This window comes from Engraulis encrasicolus, chromosome 14 (assembly GCF_034702125.1).
Source record: "Engraulis encrasicolus isolate BLACKSEA-1 chromosome 14, IST_EnEncr_1.0, whole genome shotgun sequence".
In the NCBI taxonomy this organism is placed as follows: Eukaryota; Metazoa; Chordata; class Actinopteri; order Clupeiformes; family Engraulidae; genus Engraulis; species Engraulis encrasicolus.
The window spans coordinates 51,033,569-51,058,220 of record NC_085870.1 but is presented as its reverse complement, the minus strand read 5'-3'; the positions used below and the strand labels follow the sequence as shown (position 1 = coordinate 51,058,220).

General features: G+C 41.4%; 1 protein-coding gene across 1 annotated transcript; it reads left to right on the top strand.

The window, feature by feature from the left end:
• Positions 1 to 4,248: 4,248 nt before the first annotated feature.
• On the top strand, positions 4,249 to 23,399 carry LOC134462840 (protein shisa-5-like). Its single transcript, XM_063216064.1, has 5 exons — positions 4,249 to 4,747; positions 13,948 to 14,119; positions 14,681 to 14,793; positions 15,380 to 15,652; positions 18,443 to 23,399. Exons 1-5 carry the CDS (start codon positions 4,690 to 4,692, stop codon positions 18,580 to 18,582), a joined length of 756 nt encoding a protein of 251 aa, XP_063072134.1. The 5' UTR covers positions 4,249 to 4,689; the 3' UTR covers positions 18,583 to 23,399.
• Positions 23,400 to 24,652: the final 1,253 nt, after the last annotated feature.

Below are 24,652 nucleotides of genomic sequence, written 5' to 3'. Positions count from 1 at the left end.
CAACGTGGAAAAAACTTCCTGCGTTGCATTATGGAGACATGTTAATCCGTTTGTAGCAGATTCAAACTTCATTATATGGAATTCTGCTGACTTTCGTTACATGAAGGAATTGTTGACTGGTGTATAGTCACTAAAACACATTAAAATGAAATGTGAAAAGTATTACAGTTTTTCTCGATTGCCTCCACACAAGTTCTGGTACTTCACACACAATTCTCGGAACATCTCACCCATTTCCCAACTCCCCTAACCAATGTCACTGAACACTAAACACAATTCCTACTTAACACTCAAATTCCAGATTTAAAACACACTCTTTTCACACCATTACACACAATTCTCTGGATTACACTCAATTTTCATAAAGAAAAACACTGGGTTTCTCATTGAACACACTGTCATTCACAACACTACAATCAACTGCCATACTATGTTCACTTCCTCATCACATGGGCAAACTCTCTTCATACCGGTTTACAATCTGAAATCATCACCCCATAAGGACACACATTGCATGTGATATTGATGAAAAATAAGTGGATGAAAGGAGAAAACACATTTAGTTTTTGAACTAAAAAATATGTTATACAAGACATCACTTTCATGTGGTTACCGAATATTTTACAATAAATTAGTGCAATTTTTTAAATGTCAGAAAAAAAACTGCTGTTGATGCCTTCTCTGGGTGGATGCGCCATGCAAGACGGTATTTCCCTTGCTGCCTGGCCAGGGAAACGATTGCATGTGATGTGGATGAGGTCCTGTGGCCAGACCACAATAGAAGGCAGGATGAAGCAGAGTAGATCTGAGTGTGTGCTTGTTTTTACCTTCGCCAAGACAAAGTCGGCGAAGGTTATGTTTTGACCGCTGTGTATTTATTTATTTATTTATTTATTACCTTCGCCAGAAGGTTATGTTTTGACCGCTGTGTATTTATTTATTTATTTATTTATTTGTGAATATGTTTGTTTGTACTTCGTATAACTCAGTCAGAACTGAGCCGATTTTTATGAAATTTGGTGGGATGATTGGTCATGACCCAAGGAACAATCGATTAGTTTTTGGGAGTGATTGGGTCAAAGGTCAAGGTCAAGGTCACGAAAAGGTCAAAAACGTAAATTCAGCCGATTTTTATGAAATTTACTGGGATGATTGGTCATGACCCAAGGAACAATAGATTACTTTTTGGGAGTGATTGGGTCAAAGGTCAAGGTCAAGGTCACGAAAAGGTCAAAAACGTTTTTCTTTGCCAAGCACTATATGCCAGAACAACGTGTGCATGCGGAATTGAATAAGCCAAAAATGCCAAAAATGTAATATTACGATATTCCGGTCCGATTTACATGAAACTAACACCAAAATTTGGAGAATGTTATGCCCCACACTCTGAAGATGGCCAGAAAAAAATAAGTGGCGTAGGCGAAGGTTTGCGCTCTACCGAGTGCCCATTCTAGTTTGTTAATATGTTTGTTTGTTTGTTTGTTTGTTTGTACTTCGTATAACTCAGACAGAACTGAGCCGATTTTTATGAAATTTGGTGGGATGATTGGTCATGACCCAAGGAACAATCGATTAGTTTTTGGGAGTGATTGGGTCAAAGGTCAAAGGTCAAGGTCAAAATGTTTGTTTGTACTTCGTATAACTCAGACAGAACTGAGCCGATTTTTATGAAATTTAGTGGGATGATTGGTCATGACCCAAGGAACAATCGATTAGTTTTTGGGAGTGATTGGGTCAAAGGTCAAGGTCAAGGTCAAAAACGTAAATTGAGCCGATTTTTATGAAATTTAGTGGGATGATTGGTCATGACCCAAGGAACAATCGATTACTTTTTGGGAGTGATTGGGTCAAAGGTCAAAGGTCAAGGTCACGAAAAGGTCTAAAACGTAAATTGAGCCGATTTATATGAAATTTACTGGGATGATTGGTCATGACCCAAGGAACAATCGATTACTTTTTGGGAGTGATTGGGTCAAATGTCAAAGGTCACGAAAAGGTCAAAAACGTAAATTCAGCCGATTTTTATGAAATTTACTGGCATGATTGGTCATGACCCAAGGAACAATCGATTACTTTTTGGGAGTGATTGGGTCAAAGGTCAAGGTCAAGGTCACGAAAAGGTCAAAAACATTTTTCTTTGCCAAGCACTATATGCCAGAACAACGTGTGCATATTGAATTGAATAAGAGGTCAAGACTGGGCCAAATATGTAAATGAAACTATATTCCGGTCCGATTGAAATGAAACTAACACCAAAATTTGGAGAATGTTACGCCCCACACTCTGAAGATGGCCAGAAAAAAATAAGTGGTGTAGGCGAAGGTTTGCGCTCTACCGAGTGCCCATTCTAGTTTTTGTTTTTTTTTCCATAGCAATAGGCTATACAGTAATGTAATAGGTTTTTTGTACTGCCAAATAGGCAGTGGGGTTTATCTTTGTGTTGTTTTTGTGAAAAATAAATAAAAATCTTTCTGTTTCTGTTTGTGTGTTGTGGGAATGAAGTTTTTCCAACTTATGTCACAGTATCCATGCAATCCAGAACAAAAAAAGCCCAAGTTAGTGGGAGAAATTAGTTTTACCCTGTGCCCAACAGTGTTTTAATGGGTCTGCAAATATGTATTGTAGTAACTGTCTGTGTGTGTCATTTGACGACAAAATGAGGTTTTTAGAAGAGAGTACATTGTTTTGAGACAAGACGTGCATTTTTCAGAGGTAGTGAAAAGTTTGGCCTGTTGTGTGTGAGGTTTGGAGATTTGTGTATAGAGTTTTGAGAATTCGAGGACCGATTCCGAAAATTGTGTGTAGGCAATCGAGAAAAACTGTAAGATCAGATGTAAGATTTCCTGTACAATTGTTTCAGATCTTTTTGTGTCAATTTGTCACATGCCACTTTTAGTCGACATATGAATGAATGGCAGTAACAAAACATATTAGTTTTGTCTTGCGTGTGCAGTTTGGTCATTTTTAACTTGTGTAGCTCTACTGTAGGTAAGCAATGAAGTGTGCCCCTTATGCCACATATTATAACACACAACTTAATAGAAAATATAGGAAATATATTAGGCCTCTCAGTTCCAGTGGCTTTGTTACAAATTCAAAGTATAGATTCTTCTGGACTTTGCAGTGAATAACAGCCCCTTTATTTCAACAGCATGGCTTATGTTGTGTACAGTGGAATGACCGCCTCCTGAGTATTCTTTATCTATAACAGGCTAAGCCCCTAGTTATACAACAGCATATCATTACACTAGTTTTCTATCAAAGTACACTGTAATGTGCAGTGTTAATTCATTCGGGTGCACATTAAACAGATTATATTTTATTCCCATATAAGTGTTGAATTAACACTACATAATTTACTGTGCAAGATGCCGAAAAGTTAGCCTACACATGTCCGTCTTGTATCATGGATCAGTTTGCGTACTAAGTACTTCAAGATGTCACATTGTCTTGTGCTGGTAGTGATACCCTTGCTGTTATAATTAGCACCCCAACTCCAGGGAGAAAACAACTATGGGGGCTGTGGGCCTGGGCCACCAGGCCTGCAAAGCACTGGTACAGCAAAGGTAGGCCTATCCGTTTGTGGCTGTGAAAAATGGCTATTGCCTTGTGCTGCAACCCTTGCTGTTTTAATTACACAGTGATGACCCCCCCCAAACTCACTAGTTGACATCACCATTTATGCGAGACCAAGGCCTACATTTAAAGTTATGGAGTGACCACCTGATCTTACATTTCAAAAGCCAAGTCCCTGGCAACCTTGTGCTTACATGTCAGTTACCTGCCAGTTTCAGTCACAAGCAACTTCTACAATTCTTGCTTGCTTGCCGAGAAAGGTGTGTGCGTGTGTGTGTGAAAAGCAGGGTCTACATGGGCGGTCAGAGGTCTTAGTCTCGCGTCCGTTCCATTCGGCTTTGCTATGTTTGACCCCTGGGTTGGACGTCAGACTTGTAGCCCAGAGGTTGCCGGTTCGAGTCCCAACCTGGAAGGTTGGTGGGGGGTTATTAACCAGCTCTCCCCTATCCTTCTCCATGACTGAGGTATCCTGAGAAAGGTACTCCCCCACAGGCTCCCTTGGGGCGCTATTGGGGGCTGCCCCCTTGCATGGGTGAGGGCGGCATTAATGCAGTTTCGTTGTGTGCATTGTGCTGTGGAGTGCTGTGTCACAAAATGACAATGGGAGAGGAGTTGAGATTTCCGAAGTGGGATTTCACATATTGCAGTGGAGTCGGCCTACCAAATCAGGGTTCCCAAGTCTCACTCTTCCGGGATGAGGAGCGGTGCGCACCACATGTGGAAGGAACCACAGCCCTTCCTAGAAAAAGAATCTGTGGTGGAACTACAGTTGTTCCGCATTTGTCTACTTTCGTTTTGATGAAAACGAAACGCCCCCTTCAGACACCAGACAACAGCAACCTGTAAAAAAAGAGAGAGAAAGAAAATAGCGGGGCGAAGAGATTAGAATGCAAGAGTAGCCTACAGCAGAGTGTTTTCCTACTTGTTGTCACTCAGGCTTGTCACTCAGACTCCGATAACGGGCGGGCCCAGGCTGTACTCTCGGTGCTCCTGTCAAGAGATGCGCCTTGGGGCATAGCCACGAGCGTGTGACTGTGATCTTCACTAGTTGCAACACAAAAAACGTCATCTTCATTTGCAAATCAAAGTCATAAGACAGCACGACCTCGAGGCATGGCTTTGGTGGTCTACGCTCTGGTGCTTTTGGGGACTTTCCAATCAATTTCAGCCGGTAAGATTTACATAAATCTAGTATTCATACATTTTCATCTGTCCATTTGAAATTGTTGTCCGGTGATGCGTAATTTGATTTGCTCGTCGCATTTTCGGCTACTTCCGCGAATTGGGGTAGAGCTAGACCAATAGGCTAATTTACTCTCTTTCTCTCCGTGGGCTACATCAGACAAGGCTACCACAGACCGCTGAAGGCCTTTAATACATAGTGACGTTTTGTCTATGTGTTTGTGTGTGTTTGGATTCAACGCGGAAAGCACCTTTCATTGTCCGTTTGAACTTTTCAAATAACAAGGGGTGTCTAGCCATAGCACCACTAGTAGGCAATGACAATAATGTTAACAACATAGTGTGTAGGCTATATAACCTGTGAAGATTTCCATAACTATGAAGAAGTGCAGACCCGAAGTGCGACTGATGTTGGAAGAGGGTATCATAGGGTGGTACAGCTGCGATCGGACGTGGCAGTAGCCTACAAGTCACGACATGGAACAGAGAACAGGTTGTTGTAGGTCGAATGCTTCACATCTGTGGATAGGCTACTAATTCCCACGTGTTTCAGTTTATGTAGCAGTCCACCCATGTACCCACGGAACCCTGACATGTGTGCGACTAAAATCCCTGAAGGATTTCTTGTGCGCACCTTAAACTTTCTCGTGCGCACCTGACACATTTCCAGTGCGCACGAACAACATTCTTATACAGGCACGTGCACAGCATAGTTGCCCACGGTGCCCGGGCAATGGCCCTTTTGCCCACATTGGCTGATATTGCCCTTCCAAGGGAGGGGAAAATAATATGGCAATTATAATTTCATATTTCAATATCATTTGATTTCTTTATAATTCATAATTTTGATTGAAGTTTTGTACAATAAAGACTTAAGTCAGTCATACAAATTCATCAGACCCGTCGAGAATGGGCACGAGCGATGTGAGGTAGCTACGCAACTACTCCGGTGGGGAGGGAGAATGGCACGCGACAGGCGCTTGAGCGCCTATAAGAGACACGGAAGATTTTGATGCCTGGGTGTCGGCTAGAGCCCTACACACAGTCTACATATTAGGGTACAAAATATGCTCACAATCAACCTCTCTAATACAATGTTGAGTTTAGAACTTTTAGTTATCATACATCTGACAGCCAGCCAGCGCCACGTTTAGGTAGCAAAAAAACCCGACAGCCAGCTGTAGATATGCCTCGGAAAAATAGGCTAAGATTTCATGTTTCAACTGATTTGCTTTGCAATTCGTATTTTTGATTGAAGCTTCCTAAATTAAGTTAAAGTTTTCAAATTCAGATTCACCTGCACCTCGAGAGATAGGCAAAGGTAGGGGCAGCATGCGCGTTGCGGGGGCACGCGCAGCTCTACATGGGAGGGAGGGGGGAGCAACCATGCATCCGACCAGGGCAGAGACGCAAAATATGTCGAAGATGTGGGAGTAGAGCGACTGCCCTGACGGCCTGAGGTGAGCTGGAAACATAGCAGACTACACAGTATTAAACTACATGATCACAATTAAAGTCGATCTCGAGTTTAGGACGTTTAGTGATTCTAAATAATCTGACAGCCGGTGTGCCACGTTCAGATATTGGGGGAAAACGACAGTCAGCTAGCTTGCAGTCAACGTTTTACATGGCTCAGGTTGTTTTGTGGAAGGCTAACACAACTAAGAAACATGCAGATGACATGTCGTTTTATCAAGCAAGAGAGAACTTAAGGGGGTAGGCTAGCTAAAGGAAGCACATCTCTGCAGAGTTGGCTGCGAAAAAAATGAACAGGTGCAGGTGAGGCAGAGAATCTTTTTCAGGATTGTAGAGGTTTGATCTTGGTGAGACCGCTAGGAAAGTGCTACTTCTTACGCTAATATTCTCCGACCCAAAGTTACTGTTTCCACTGTCAATGTCCATGTAATTGAAATAAATCCACTCCACATGATAACTGATGTTTACTGTTCTTCTCAAGACATAGGCCTACAAAATGTGCATGAACTAACTAAAATATCTGTAATGAAAATAAAAGGTTATAAAGTCTGCGAGAAGCTCGGAGCTTCAAAGCAACAGATAAGAACTGGTCGCTCCCACGCCACGGTTCTTTGCGATCTGAAATGAAAGCCGGCTCGTCAATTCTTAAAGCGACAGTACACATTTTTAATATAGGCTACAAAAGACCCAACAAATGACCTAAACCTGTGAATTCTTATTGTTTTAGCTTTCCTATATAATATTCATCATTTTAATCATGGAATATGCCTATTAATGAAATTTCAAATTCAAATTAAATGATCTTTTTAACCATTTTAAACTATTTCTATTTATTATAACTTAAAGTCTACTTTGGCTGCTACAAGGATTATAAAGATGACAGTGGGTTAATTGATTAAGCATCCTCATATTTAGCCTATTAATTTACTCATCATTTCATTTAATTTAAGATGAGGATGACTAAGAGCCACAGACCTCTGCACATAGGGCAGGTAGGCATAAGACTGATCATCTCTGTGACTGATACAGGTTTAAAAACTATCAAGGCTTTTTCTCACAATTTCATTTAATTTAGGGACAGCAACATACCACACATGAGGAAATGTGGATCAGGAGACATTTAGGGCAGGTGGGCATAAGGCTGATCATCTCTGATATGATTAATAGGTAGGCCTACATGTTTAAAAACTAGCATGTTATATCATATGGTATGCATATTCAAGATACTATACAATAAAATAATATTAATAATTATGACAATAATATACTACTTCTACTACTACTACTAAAAATAATAATACCCATGGTGCAGTTTCCTAAAAATTCTGAAGGCCGCTCATTGTTGATGGGTTTTTTTCTGTTTGTTTTTGTTTTTTTTGGGGGGGGGGGTGCCCTTTCTTCAGGTTAGAGCAACTGCCCTTTGAGATTCCTGTGCACGTCCCTGCTCTTATATGACATAAACGTTCTCTTCATGACATCATGCCCATATGAGAAACAGTTTGAGGTGTTTTCATCATACACTGTAAGGGGTCAACTGGGCCTGAAGCATAGGCTACTCAGTAAGGTTCATAAATACACTACAAAGAGTATTCACTCGCCCATCCAAATGATCAGAATAAGGTGTCGTCTGTAGCCTACTTGGCCTTGCCAAATGTGTATAAAATGAAGCACCTAGGCATGCAGACTGTTATTAAATACGTTTGTTTGGAATGGAACTCTGAATTTCAGCGTGGAACTGTCATAGGATGCCACTAAGGCTGTAACACCTAATTTGGGTCCTTTAGTCCAGCGGTATCATGCTGTGACTCATTGACGTGGTGGCGAGTTTGCGGCCCTGAGGTGCCGGACTGCTCAGTAATACGTCGAGTAACACTGGTGCCGTGACCCGCATGGGAGTGAGGTTTAGGGGGGTGAGTATAACGTAGGCCAATCAGGGAGACAGACTGCGCAGTAATATGTCGGCTTACACAAGCATTAATGGTGGAGCCCTTCACTCTATCCCCTCTGACAGTCTGGGCCTAAAACAAAAACAATTGAAAAACAAAATTATTGTCTTAGATTTTAAAAAGTAATTATGAAACCATCCAATAATGTAAGAAAACTTCACAGCACTTTCCTTTTAATATATGTATCATGCTGATTTGATAATTAGGCAAATAGGCATACGTTGGCATTAATGTACGCAATTATATATATTAAAAGTTAAATAAATACATACATACATACATACATAGATACATACATTATATACATTACATACATACATACACACACACAAACACACACACACACACACACACACACACACACACACACACACACACACACACACACACACACACACACACATACATACATACATACATACATACATACACATGGAGGAAGTTAGTCAGGGCCTCATCTGTCTGTGAGTAGCGGTCCATTGTAATGGCCGTCTTTATTTCTGTCACCATTGCAGAGTCAGAGCCAGTGTGCTTCTTTGCCATCATAATCCTGTCCTTCAGTGGTAGAATCATTGATGGTGTGGGGGTGGGTGTCTGTTCAGAGCTCATCAAGGTAGTGAGTGACTGTCTTCAGTGGTTTGAGCACCTGAACCACATCCTCTGCCAGCTTCACGTCTGCACCAGAAAGTGTGACAATTTCTGCATCTCAAATGGTGCACTTGTGTTTGCCTGGCTCTCACCCGACCTGTGTAGTTCCGCGGAGCTTAATGAGCTCCACTACTAGGTCTGGGAGAGCACGCATTGGCTTTGCCTTTAGAAGGCATGGCTTTATCTACCATTCTGCCGTCCTCACCACCAACAAATTCCTTCTAAAACGTTTTCTGTTAAACGCCGGTGTAGTCCATTATCTGTCCTGTGACTCCTCAATGCAACCTGCCATTAATGTTGAAGCAATAAATGCTTTGTCTATTTTCTGGTTCGACAACCGTATCTCACTCATTTCGTGAAGTATTCACGAAAAAAAATTTAAACTTCGTGGTGCATTCACGTTATTGCCCGCCTTTCGTAAAGTCTTCACGAAAATAATAGATTAATTTTCACGCTGCCTATTCACTTGAATTACCCGACTGTTGCCTAGCGACCCACTAGTTTGGTGCCCTTTCGGTAGCCTACCGTCAAATGGTAATCAAACATTTCAAACGTGAAGACTTTACGAAAGGCGGGCAATAACGTGAATGCACCACGAAAATTAATATTTTATTTTCGTGAAGACTTTACGAAAGGCGTGAGATAGGGCTCGGCTCAAGATGTGGAGGATTCCTGACGTGTTCCAGACATCCGTGTGTGTAGGTAGCTCCACCAGGGGGCTCCAGAGCTACACACACACTCATCGAGGTCTGAGAACCAGGGTAGCTCTTGTGCACTTCAGTGTTCATGTTTCAGTATGGGTATGGCGTATTAATTCATGTGTGGCAGTCATGGGTGAGCGTATAGGGCGTCAGACTTGCATCCCAGAGGTTGCCGGTTCGACTCCCGACCCGCCAGGTTGGTGGGGGGAGTAATCAACCAGTGCTCTCCCCCATCCTCCTCCATGACTGAGGTACCCTGAGCATGTTACCGTCCCACCGCACTGCTCCCCATGGGGCGCCACTGAGGGCTGCCCCCTTGCACGGGTGAGGCATAAATGCAATTTTGTTGTGTGCAGTGTGCAGTGTTCACTTGTGTGCTGTGGAGTGCTGTGTCACAATGACAATGGGAGTTGGAGTTTCCCAATGGGCTTTCACTTTCACTTTCACTTTAATTGAGCACTCAAGCACAGTGCCCGAAGTGCACAAGTGCACCATCTGAGACACAGCAAATGTCAGATTTTTTTTAGGCTTCCATCTGTGAATGCGGTGAACAGCAGCTTGTTGCTCAAGGTACCGTTCCAGCATGTCATGGCTGGAGTTCCACCTTGTGGTAACCTGTGGCACAAGTGTGTGCAATGGCAACTGAAACATTTTCTGTTTGTCATTCAACACAGCAGTACTCTTATGAAAGAAAGTGACAACTTCCCTGACTCTACCAAGCAGTCGGGACACCTGGTTCACTGCCATTACTCTCTGCGCAACTAGATTTACTGTGTGGAAAAAGCATCTGATATACGGGGGGAAATACGACCACCTCAACATCATTTGCGATATTCCTTGCATTGTCAGTCGTCACTGGAATGGGAATGCCTGGCCTGGCCAGACTTTCTGCCAGATGATCACTTGTGTAGCTCTCGTACACCAGTCGTGTCTGAAGTACAGGGTTTGCCAAAGTCCTGTAAGGTAGTGTGGTAGTATTAGGTAGCTGTCCGTGGCACAAGATGTCCATCCATCTTTGGTGATGCCGATACATTCCGCACATCTGTTCTTCCTCAATCCTAATTCTGGTTTAGGAACCACATTCTGTGAAAAATTAGGTCGATTTGGCAATGCGTATCTTGGTTCAGATTCAAAAGCTTTATTGAGATTCAAAAGCTTTATTGTCGAATATGTTGCCATATTAGACATTTGTCTTTGATTGAAGGCTTGTGTGTGTGTGTGTGTGTGTGTGTGTGTGTGCGTGTGTGTATGTGCGTGTGTGTGTGTGTGTGTGTGTGTGTGTGTGTGTCAGATGNTGTGAGATGACAGATGATAGTTCAGTTCTATGGAAGAGGCACGGTGACTAGATGTGAGAATCTTGAAGATGGACACGAGATCAGGATGTTGTAGAGACGGCATTATTGAAGTAGGCGGCCTATTAAAAAAAGTCACTTAAATCCAGTGTTAGGGAAGCCAATATATGACACAGACAGCACTTGTTGCATGAGCACCACAACTCACGAACTGCACAGCTCCCTGTCCGTCTCTCGTTCACCTTGCAAAGTCCACCTCCTCTGCTATCCTCCTCAGCTGTTCACAAATCCTCCTCCCAGTCCTCTTATCTTCCTCAAATATCCATCCCGTGTTGTTGTTGTTGCAGCAGCGGCCAGCGCGAATCAAGTAGGCTAGACTAATTGGGAATAACGTGAGAACAATAGCGCAAGCAACACTATTGTGCGTTGAGGCCACGTTCTTCAGGCTATTCAAATGTGCCTGATCACACCGTCTGCCAGCACGAACAGATTCTGCATTCCGTAGAATGAATCCTTAATAATAATGTTGATAAATACAATCCAATGTCGTTTTTAATCAGGAAACTGAAAGGATTTGGAGTAGCTAAGCTGCAAAATCGAGGAGAGGAATACAACATTTCTGTTCTGGTACGGCCACCTCACCCTACTCATTCTGTTTTTATTCAGTGAGACCAAAGGGAATTTTCATGCTGAAATGACAATAAATGTCTATTCTACTTTATTCTATTCTATTATATTCTATTCTATTCTATTTTATTATATTCTATTCTATGGCGTAATGTTAGACTAGATTCAAATGTATTGACACTGTTATAAATTGGACTACAGGGCAATCATGAAATGCATTTCAGATGTGAGAATGACAATAGGCCCTATATGAGGGATTCTATAGAGGTACAGTTTGCTCATATTAAAATATTAGGCCATTTACACAGCCGGCCTACAACAACCTGGGGAAGCAGGTGTATTGAGTTGTGCCACTACACTGGTTAAAATCCCTTTTCCCGCGAAAGGTAAAGTAAAGTAATAAGTAACGAGTTACTTTTTAAATGTAGTAATTAGTAAAGTTGTTCAATTACAATTAAAAGTTAACTAATTACTTAAAAAAGTAACTTACCCAACACTGCTAATGGCTATGATGTAGCTGTTTTCTGAACTAAAGTGTAAGATTTGAAAGGACATGCCGCGATTCTGCCTTCTCGCCTTCAGGCTCGTGGGCCTGAGTATCGATTTCTCAGTTCGATACAATATCGTTACAGCCCTAGATGCCATGAGAGAGCTTCATGGAATGGGTTTTCATGGCAGAGCAGCTGCATCTAATGGTAGGCTTACACTGTGCGCAACGTTTGGCCCGATTTTCACTCGCACAACTTTTTTGGAATCGGGCAGGTTTCTTGCCCAATCGGAGGTCAATCATGAGTCTCGCATCGTGTGAAGTATGGGCAATGATAAGCAATTTCATTGGGAGGAGTTTGTATCAATTTGAATCGTGAATTCATTTTTTCTAAATGGAAAAACCGATGGGAAAAGTTTTTTGTGAGGGAGAATTACCCAGCCCTAACTGTAGCACTTGTGAATTAGCACGATAAACATAGGGTGTAACATAGTCAAATGTTCTATCTAGGAATGCATGATGTATCGGCCTCAACATCGGTATCGGTAAAAGTGGGCCGATATTAACGCCGATGTTTTTTAATATGTTATGGTTCTTAATATTATTGGTTCTGATATGTTTTTTAACATTTCAAAAGATTGGACTTGACCATGACTTTCATTGTTTGTCTTCTTAAAAAGAGTTCAAAAGTGTTTTTGCAAATAAAAGAGGACATTCAAAAATTCAGTTTGCATCATTGTCAGTCTGTATTAAATGTTATTATCTCGGGGGCGTTGTGCCGCAGTGCGCTAATCCCCCTAATCCCCCACATTTGGGCATGCATGCCCACGGGGACCCCGGTTCGAGTCCGGCCGGGGTCATTTCCCGATCCCACCCCGTCTCTCTGTCCCACTCACTTCCTGTCACCATCTCAGACTGTCCTATCAAATAAAGGCATGAAATGTTGTTATCTTTCTCTAAAAAATAAATTAAAAAAACATTTTTATCGGTTAACATCGGTTATTGGCCAAAACCGCAATATCAATGTCGGATATCGGGGAGCGTACCTATGTTCCCACGCCCCATTGGTCCCACAGCCCATTGGTCCCACGGCCCACTGGTCCCACAGCCCATTGGTCCCACAACCCATTGGTCCCACAGCCCATTGGTCCCACGTCACTAAGACTTTTTTTCATTATTTAGGCCCATTGGTCCCACAGCCCATTGGTCCCACAGTCCATTGTTCCCACATTGCTTTTGTATTTGAATTTTTAGGCCCATTGGTCCCACGGGACTCACTAGTTCGACGCCCTTTTGGTACTTACCGCTTACGTCATACGACCCTAAACCTAACCCTAACCTTAAACCTAACCCTAACCCTAACCTTAACCCTAACCCTAACACTAACCTTAAATCGCTTGTTTGAAATGTTTGATTACCATGTGAAGTACAGAGAGGGCGTCAAACTAGTGGGTCCCTTGGTCCCACAGCCCATTGAACTGTTTGTGATGTGGGACCAATGGACTGTGGGACCAACGGACCTAAAATTAAATTAAAAAATCTTAGTGATGTGGGACCAATGGGCTGTGGGACCAACGGGCTGTGGGACCATTGGGCCTAATTTTGAAAAAACGCAAAAGTCTTAGCAATGTGGGACCAATGGGCTGTGGGACCAATGGGCCGTGGGAACATTGGGCTGACCCCGGATATCGGTATCGGTCAAAATGTTCACATAGGTGCATCGCTAGTTCTATCAAACAGCTTCCTTGGCAGAGGTCTGCACTCTCTGAGTATGGAGGACTGCAGGCTCTTCTATTAGATGATTTACCTCTTAACTTTGTAGTATAGACCCAAGATGTTGAAATCATTACCAGAATACTGAATGGATACCAAAATGATGAGCACCTCCGTATAATATGGGAAAGTATGTCCGTTCTGGACCAAATATTTGTGAGCATTACCCACCTTTTGTCAATGCTGCTTGAGCGCTTAGAAATAATGATTTCTTGTACTTCTGTTCCTTAATTTTACAGGTGATGATTGTGAGGCGTACAATGCATTGGGCGGGTATCATAGTAAGCAATATTGCTATGATAAGCATTGCTGTGGTACCTGCAACATCCGAATCTGCTGTGGAGTTGCTGCAATGGAGTTGACTAAATATGAACAAAGGCAGTGTGTTGATGAACATTTCGCCTCTGGCAGGTAGGTAAATACATTTAATGGGAAGGGAAAGCGTGTTGAGGCTGGACAAATACACTGTATTACTGTACTACACTACTGTATACTATATACTATATAACACTGTTTCGACAGCCTTAAAGGTGCAGTATGTATAAGTAGTTTATTTCTAGAATTCATGCTTTACAAATGTCACCTTTTTCATGAATATTTACATGTACCACCACCATGTAATTGTAAGTTTTCATTATGACTGTGGAAATTACTCTGTATCTTTTCCATGTATTTTCCTTCTCTATTTTGAATGTCCAGAAATAGGCCTTTGTAGCTGCAAAACTTGCTCTACTTTGGTCACACTTGTGAATATTAGTTTATTACTTAGTAAAGACCAAATCTGGGAATAGGCACCACAGTTGCAATGAGCAGCATAGTTGCAATATCTACTCTGGCCACCATCCTACACAGTGCACCTTTAAAGTACTTTATTGCATAGGCTGAAACCTTCAGTGTCATGAATCATATGAAATGGTGGATATGAAAGATGTTTGATCTATGTAAATTATTTTCCCTGTTTGTACCTTCAAGGATGATTGTGATTGTTGGTACCATCATACCAGTTGTCATCTTCATCTTACTGGTCATCATTTGCTGTGTGTGCCCCTGCTGCTGCTGCTATCAAATGTGCCGCAAGCCCAGACGTGAGTCCAGTCCAACTGCATGAAAACCATTACCCGTTTCAATTACAGAGTGGGGAAAAAACAGATATTGCTAGATTTATCTTACAGCCGGGATGCATGACCTTGTCAAAACGAACAGCTGAGGGGGTGTTGTGGTACACTGTGCTAATGCATCCCCTACCATGTATGGACAAATTGTGCATGGAGACCCAGGTTCGAATCTGGCCTGCGTCATCATGCTTCTCCATCTTTCCCACTGCCATTCATTTCCTGCACAAAGGCACAAAGTCTAAAGACCAAGAAGAACAGTCAAGCATACTTTTAATTTCAAGGCAATGTTATACTAGCCTGGACTTATAACCATCATACTAATTTCAGTCATACAGGGTCTGGATTGGACAAATTCATTAAAGAGTAACTTCTGTACTAGATGCATAATGTGGAAGTCTCTAGACTGGTTAGACAATGTTGTTAAAGACACGAAACACCCAATAGGTATGGAACCATCATATCCTGTTCACACCTTGACATAAAGATAAATATGCAACACAAAACTATATGCATTGTATCATTTTTCATGCCTGCTCTCTTTATTCTTCTTGTTCAGCGGTGGTGGCTGCCACCACTCACACGACAGTGGTCAACACCCAGTACCTGCAGAACCCCGCCCCTACCCAGCAGCATCCAGGCTACTATCCTGTTAACCAGCAGCAGCAAGCCTATAACCCTGGCAACCAGCAGCAGCCAGGCTATTACCCTAGCAACCAGCAGCCAGGCTACGGAACCCCTGCACCGTATGGAGGTCAGCCAATGGCCAGTGCAGCACCGCAGGGACCACCCAACATGGCGTTTGGGGCCCCCCCTTCCTATCAGGATGTTGGTAAGTGGCCTTATGCAAGCAATGTTCCAATCCAGTGAGATGAAGCAGGACATGGGACTTCTCCTACCTGATTGATTCCAGCTGCCATCTCAAAACGTTCCAGGCAGTTGAAGTGGGAGTTCTACAACCATAGCAACCGCTGCGATTTAACTTACTTTTGCGAGGTGTTTTGAAACAAGCTGAGAGCTCAAGTAATGATTATTTCTACCGTACATTCACGTTGACCAAACTTCACGCCATAACATGAAGATGTTGAGTTTAATTTGCTATTTAGCTGATAGTCGAGTACATCTATGGCCAAAACCCACCCAACCCCCAAAAAATTGATACATAAGGTTTTTCAACTGATTTCAATACATCAAGGTCTCCTTACTAACATACTAAAAATCTAGGAAAATCTAATTGGAAAAGTGTCATTTTCAAGATGGAAGTTTTTAAAATAAAGGTTATTACATGATAATTACATTATTAGCTAACTTCAAAAGAGCTATTTCTTTTATATTGGTAACCAAGAAATGTTGTGTATGTCCATATCGAGGGCTTAGAGCCAGAGGGGCGTAACTCATTTTTGTCAAAAATGCCACTTACCCTCTGGCTCTAAGCCCTCGATATGTTTTTGTCAGCAATACATATTTGTAAAAATTGCCAGATACTTACTTCCTTGTATTGTTCAATTTCCCTATGTCATGCTATTTGCACTATTGGCATGAGTTAACACAATAGCCTGTTTTCAGGATCTGTTTGGTTGTAGTGCTGTTAGGGTGGATAAAGACGCTACTGCCATGGTAATACCCATGAACTGTTTGTCAGGGCACATCATCAGTGATGAATCATGGTGTCACTGGGTGTTTTGGGTCTTTCAACAGCTGAACTGAACAGACAGGAGCCACTACTTTTGCAAGTAGAGGGCAAGGTGAAACGGTTGGTACTGGAGGAAGGCAATGTCCTGGAAGGAACATAGGGCTTTAGCATAGCTTTCAGGTATGCCAGAGCGGGGCCTGTGGTAGCTTTGTAAGCAAGGGCCAGGACCTTGTATTCAATTTGGGCATGAACAAGAGGAGTGACATTCAGTGACATTTGCAAAGGTCTTATTGCACAAGCTGGGAGACCAGTCAGGAGGGAGTTGCAGTTGTTGAGGTCAGATGGACAGTACCAGAAGTTGAGTCATTTAGGTCAGGTACAGTTAGTGAGAAGCGACATGACTGGGAAACAGACGCTATTCGGTCATAAAATGATAGATGGTCATCAATAATGAATTATGACACCTAGGTTTCTTGTGGCCTTATTGTATGGCAACAGTAGCAGAGTTCATATTGAGTTTGATATCATGGGTGCCTGAATCTTTGGCTGGGCAGTGCAGTGCAGTTTTAGCGAGGCTCAACTGAAGGTGGCATTCCTTCATACTTGTGGATAGTTCAGAGGCCAGCAGAAATGTGTGCGTAGACCGTGGAGTCATCTGGCACAAATTACAGATATGACTGTGCTTCATCAGTTTAACAGTATATGAGAAGCTGTGAGAACATATAACATGACCCAGTGACATGGTTTACATGGGAAATATAGCCCCAGCACCAACCCTTAGGACACCCTTGGGCCTGTGGAGAGGCTATGAGTTGAGGACAGCGGACCTTGCCATGATGCATGCTAAGAATGATATTACCATACTCAAAGAATGTCCGGAAGAACTTGAGAAACATAAAACAAATTATTTAAATCTAAGAGAGGTATTAAATAACCATGTTTTGGAAAAAAATGCTAGCTGACGTATCTGCAGAAAGATTTTTAGGTTTACTACAAAACAAAAAGAGATGTCCATAATCTCTTCTGAAGATATCTTTTGGCTCACTAGAAACAAAATAAAAGAATCATTTTTAGCCTGGCGTTTTCAGATTTTGAGTTTTTGCATTTTGAAATTTAGTGCATACCGGTATTTAATTAGATATAGTCTAATTTATTACCATATTAAAACATAAAATTTCAGAAAACTTGCAATACATTTTTTTCTCAAAAATATGTGAGTAATCACTGGGTAAAGTTTCATGGTGATATCGGCAAGCTAACATTTTTGGCCTATTCATCTGGATTGCCTCTCGACCCTTATAATAAGCCTATGGCAGCCATGTTGAAAATAACTAATTTCCCAAAGTCAGAATTTACTAGATTTTTAGTATGTCATATAGCAGGTCCAATAGTTATAGAATCCATGAAAAAACCTTTTGTATCAATTTTTTATGGGTTAAACCCTAAATGTACTCGCCTATGAAGTAAAGCTTATTTTATATACAGTGTTCTAAATTAACCTTTTTCGTCACCAGCCAAAATGGCTAGTTGATGTTAATTTTACTAGTCAAAACACACACTCACCAATGGGTCAAAGTGGCTTTTCTACCAGCCAAATTGAAATTTTACCAGATTTTGGCCAGTTGGTTGATGTTAATTTAGAGCCCCGCTTATATATATCGACGTTTTAAAAAATGTCTTCAGGTGCACAATCATTTTTCTCTGATTTGTTGCTGTGCAGTAGAGCGAGTTCCCCCAGTTTGCTCGTAGATGGATGTCCCATGTCCCACTAGTTAATAATGTAGAACAATAATAATCTGGAATAAATCTTATATGTACGACATTAATGCATTAAATTGTGTCTTTGCCCAAGGAAAATCCAAAGCAGCTTCACAATCTCCAACAGACCTCCAGTTGCTTACAACTCCTTTCAATAGCATTAGCGGTGTTGTGAAGGTAGAAATAACGATAGTAGAACTGAATTGTGATGGGGCTTCTTGTTGTGTGCAGCTGGAGCAGGAGGATACCCTGTCAACTACAGCGGTGCCGCCTTCCCACCGGGCCAGCAGTCCTACCCGGCCTCTGCGGACCTCAACGCCCAACCTGCCTACAACCCCGATTACGCCGCCCCACCACCTGCCAAATATTAAACATGTCCATGTGCCTGAACCCCAACTTGACACACATGGATGCCGTCTTTACCGTAAATCCCTGCACCACTCCACATGAAAGTACCCCTGAATTGTACTGTCTGGAGCGCACGGTTTACGGACATTTTCTTTCTTCCCGTTTTCCAAAATGACTTCATTTAAGATTGCGGTCAGCAGCCTTTCAGTCTGGTGATGTTGCAGAATATAAAAGTACAAGGTATGAGCTCAGGAAAATCATCAAGTCGACTAAGAGGCAGTACAGGGAAAAAGTAGAACATTACTACAGGGACTCAGATAGCAGGGATATGTGGAAGGGATTAAGGATAATCACTGACAACAAAGACAGAAACACCTGTTCAGATCAAGGCTCTGCCAATCTTGCTGAGGAGCTGAACTCCTTCTATGCCCGGTTTGAATCCAACATAAAGCCTGAAGTTCTGCTAGAGAGTGACTGCTGCCCCATCCAGCTATCTGTGACAGACGTTTACACATCGTTCAAGAAAGTGAATGTTCACAAGGCTCCTGGACCTGACAACATCCCAGGTCGTGTGCTTAAAGCCTGCGCATCTGAATTAGCTGATGTCTTTACAGATATTTTTAACCTCTCACTACAGCAGTCTGTTGTCCCTGCATGCTTCAAGAGGACTACCATCATCCCAGTCCCTAAAAAAATCTACATTGAGTTGTCTGAATGATTACCGACCAGTAGCTATTACATCTGTAGCCATGAAGTGCTTTGAGAGGCTTATCAAGATGCATATCACATCATCTATTCCTGCTGCACTTGACCCATTTCAGTTCGCCTATAGGTCAAACAGATCAACTGATGACGCCATTGCCCTTGCACTAAACACCACTCTTACTCATCTTGATCACAGTAACACCTATGTGAGGTTGCTCTTCATCGACTAAAGCTCTGCCTTCAACACAATTATTCCATCCAAACTAGTGTTAAAGTTGCAATCTCTAAACCTTAATCCCTCACTCTGCAGCTGGATTCTAAACTTTCTAAATTCTAATTCTAAAGCAGTGCGACTGGGCAAGTTCACCTCCTCCACACTCTGCCTCAGCACCGGTGCGCCCCAGGGATGTGTGCTCAGCCCCCTACTCTATTCCCTTTTCACACATGACTGCACAGCCATCCACAATTCCAATACCATCTTTAAGTTTGCTGACGATACTACGATAATTGGCTGCATCACAAATGGAGATGAGTCGGCCTACAGGGCTGAGGTGGCGGCATTGTCAACCTGGTGTGTGGATAACAATCTACTCCTGAATGTCAGCAAAACAAAGGAGTTGATTGTGGATTTCCGGAGGATACAACACCAGCCACACCAGCCAATTTACATCGCTGATACTGCAGTGGAGAGGGTTAAGAGCTATACATTCCTAGGAGTCAACATCAAGGAGGATCTCAGCTGGTCTCATCACATCAATTGCATCACTAAGACGGCTAGACAGCGACTGTTTTTTCTGAGACGGCTGCACAGATATGGAATGGAGAGTAGGATACTGGCCAACTTCTATCGCTGTACAATAGAAAGCATTTTAACTGGTAATTTCACAGCCTGGTATGGTAACACCACTGCCCAAGATAGGAGAGACCTCCAACGAGTCATCAAATCTGCTCAAAGGACAATCCAATCAGATCTACCCAACATCCAGGATCTTTACAACCAGCGGTGTCTGAGGAGGGCCAAACGAATCATAGCTGATCCATACCACCCCAGTTACACACACTTCACCCTTCTACCATCTGCCCGGAGATACAGGTGCTTACGTGCTCACACCAGCCGACTCAGGGACAGCTTCTTCCCTCAATGTATCAGACTGTTGAATACAAAATCACCAACATAGGAGGAAATCCACTCATCACATCACCCCTTTCTCCAACCTGCCATTTCTTCAACTTTTTAAATATATTTTTTTCTTTTTTAACATTCTTTTTTAACCTTTTTTTTGGGACTCCCAGAGCAGGGAAGCGTTTCATTGTATATATATGTTTCATATATATACACATGACAAATAAAATATCTTGTATCTTGTATCTTGTATCTTCAAACCATCGGCAAATGTGCATTAACATAGTCAAGAGCTATCATGAATATGTTAAGCCTGTGCACGGAAGTGTCTGTTTACATGTAAGTATGAAACCAAAGTTTTCAAAAATCAGAGAAAAAAATGGCCATTTGTGTGTAAAAGAAAGGGACACATGAAGGGTAAGGTATGAGTGTGGAGCTTTTCCTCACACTAGTATATTAAAAATACAAAAAAGAATTTAAAAAATAGAAATCCTTAATGCTGATCTTTTGAAGCAGGTATTAGAGACTGGTTATTTTTTGCAGCTGGTCACCTTTTAAAACGCATTTCATATATTTTTGCCCTGTTCGTAAAAGGCATTTCATTTTTGTCATTTTCTGCCTGTGCAGAAGGGAAATTTTGTCATTGTGTGACTGTTGTGAGAATCATCAAGTTCAGGGATGTATACAAAGAAGATGGTTAAGTGATTAACCGGTAACCCTTCATAATAATGGCAGACTTGGTAAATAATTAACTAATGATGAACAAAACATTAATTAATGTTTTTTTTTATAATTAACTATATTTTATTCATGCTTTAGTTTAGGCCCATAATAATACAAATCTACAAATAATATGTTCAAGAGTTTACAAACCTTTGAACAGAGTATTTTTATTCATTTATTGCACATGATTTGTAAATGTTTGATAAATATAAAAAATAACATTTCCCAGTCATTAACAAATATGTGTTTATTATTTACTAATTATTATTGTATATATATGTTATTAATGCTTTATAAGCAGACATTATATAAATTGTTACCCATAAACCTGTCTGAGTTGACCTACAGAGAGTAGCTAATAAATGGCTTGCAGATGGCATTCAGTGATGAAAATGAGGAGTCCAGGCTCTTCTCCTTCATGATTTACGACTACTTCAAGGTTAACTTAACCTGGTTAACTACTGAACCAGCTTCTTGATATTACCTACACCCCCCCCCCGAGCTGTTTTAATATATTAGGCACTGTGTTTACATGCCACTTTATTTCATTTTTTAAAATAAAATAAATATATGCAGCATGATGTATAAAATATTAGAAATATATACAATATATTAGAAATATTAGTCTACTACTGTGTGCCTTCGATTGTCTATTGTTTTTTTTTTTTTTTTTTTAACTCTTTAAGTCATAAACTCCAGGGTCCACATAAACTCCAAACTGTTCTAACCGCGCGAATAGACCAGGCGCGATGCAATTCAAGCGACAGAGTGCAGCAGCAAGCGATACGAGCGATTTAAGAGACTAGAGTATGTCCGTACAGGCAGAAGGCAAAGCATTCAAGCATTCCCATTGGCTGTGGTCACTGACGTGTCGCGTTTTGTCGCCGAACCGCGTCATAGAAAGTTAAAAGGATTTCAACTTCAAACTGTCGCGCTCATCGCGCAAATCGCTCTAGTGTCCAGAATCGCTTTTGTCGCGCGACTCAATACAATGTCAATTACTTCCGTCGCTCGCCTCGCTCTTGTCGCAGTAGGTGTATTTCTACGGTAACTGTTGATCCTCAGGTTATGTCAGGTCATAATGTAAATCTGTTCATGGCTTGTTCAGAATTCCATATTAGACATTCTAAGAGTATCCAGTCTTTCTGATATTAGTTTGGTCTTGTGTCTGTTTTGGAAGCAGACCCCCATGCCTTCTCCTTGCCTTCTTGCATATTACTTTGTACATGGTTGCAGCACTGTGGACATTTCTAGTCATTGTTTTTGTGTTTACTTTATCATATATCATGGGTCATTTTGTGTTGCTTTGTTTCCTATTACTGTAGTCTATCTTTTTAACTATGTAGCCTACTGGTACTTGTCACTGCACTTTATCTGCACCTAGTCCCACCCATGGCATGTTTTTATTTGTTATTTTTAATACTTCTGATCATCTTTTGTCATCAATTCCTGTCCAGGGACTACAGATGAAAATTAGCCTTGTGGCTATAATCTGGTTCAATGGTATGGTGTGCACTATCCCTGTCAAATAAAAGTTACATGAAAGTAAGATTAAATTGAGCTATGTACAGTATATGAGGAACCAGCACAAACTAAAAGGACTGACTTCATTTGGAAAACCTTTTCAAAACAGTCTTTCGATGCAAGAAGATAGTTCAGATATGGGAGTTAATGTATGTATCCATGTGCAATGACAGCCATGGTACAGCATGTATAAGTGTGTGCATGTGTGGTAATACTGAAGCTTTCTTGTGGTATTAAATATAATTAACTATCATGGTGTGGATAAAACAAGGCATCAAATGCCATCTAGACCCACAGAGGTTTCCACACAGATGTCATATTTAATGTCTGTATGTGCACACTGGTAGATCAGTGATAACAGTTATTGCATTGTTTTTTATGTATATTTTTAAGTTTGTCTGGTCAAATTCCACTTTGAAGACATGTTATCCTCTTCCCTGTCTAGTATACCAGTGCCCAAAGCTGTTTCTCAAATGGCCATAATTACCGGTATTGTTGAATACCATTTTTCTATACATGGAAAAGCAGAGTGCCTTTTTTACATATTGCTTCTACTAACGGAGGCCACTGGATGTTTTTCTTTCCGTTTGTACCCATCTGTTTTTGCCAGCTATTGTTACAGAAACTTTTTCTGGTCTGGACAACTTTTGACAACATCGACATGTTTTCACTTTTCTTTTCACTACAGTTTTAAGACGCATATACCTCGCATTGCAGTCTTGTGAATAAAAAGTTCTTCCTGTTCGTCCGAACAGTGACACCAGAGTTTGTATGTCTGTTTCTAATGTGTCATAGATGTTTTTCCAAGGTCTGAAATCGATATTGAAAAATTGGCAAATATGCAACGTGGAAAAAACTTCCTGCGTTGCATTATGGAGACATGTTAATCCGTTTGTAGCAGATTCAAACTTCATTATATGGAATTCTGCTGACTTTCGTTACATGAAGGAATTGTTGACTGGTGTATAGTCACTAAAACACATTAAAATGAAATGTGAAAAGTATTAAGATCAGATGTAAGATGTCCTGTACAATTGTTTCAGATCTTTTTGTGTCAATTTGTCACATGCCACTTTTAGTCGACATATGAATGAATGGCAGTAACAAAACATATTAGTTTTGTCTTGCGTGTGCAGTTTGGTCATTTTTAACTTGTGTAGCTCTACTGTAGGTAAGCAATGAAGTGTGCCCCTTATGCCACATATTATAACACACAACTTAATAGAAAATATAGGAAATATATTAGGCCTCTCAGTTCCAGTGGCTTTGTTACAAATTCAAAGTATAGATTCTTCTGGACTTTGCAGTGAATAACAGCCCCTTTATTTCAACAGCATGGCTTATGTTGTGTACAGTGGAATGACCGCCTCCTGAGTATTCTTTATCTATAACAGGCTAAGCCCCTAGTTATACAACAGCATATCATTACACTAGTTTTCTATCAAAGTACACTGTAATGTGCAGTGTTAATTCATTCGGGTGCACATTAAACAGATTATATTTTATTCCCATATAAGTGTTGAATTAACACTACATAATTTACTGTGCAAGATGCCGAAAAGTTAGCCTACACATGTCCGTCTTGTATCATGGATCAGTTTGCGTACTAAGTACTTCAAGATGTCACATTGTCTTGTGCTGGTAGTGATACACTTGGTGTTATAATTAGCACCCCGACCCCAGTGAGAAAACAACCATGGGGGCTGTGGGCCTCGGCCACCAGGCCTGCAAAGCACTGGTACAGCAAAGGTAGGCCTATCCGTTTGTGGCTGTGAAAAATGGCTATTGCCTTGTGCTGCAACCCTTGCTGTTTTAATTACACAGTGATGACCCCCCCCCCAAACTCACTAGTTGACATCACCATTTATGCGAGACCAAGGCCTACATTTAAAGTTACCAGCGTGACCACCTGATCTTACATTTCAAAAGCCAAGTCCCATGGCAACCTTTTGTGCTTACATCAGTGGTGTAGTCTACGTAGAACGCGGGTATAAGGAGTACACCCACTTCTACATTTC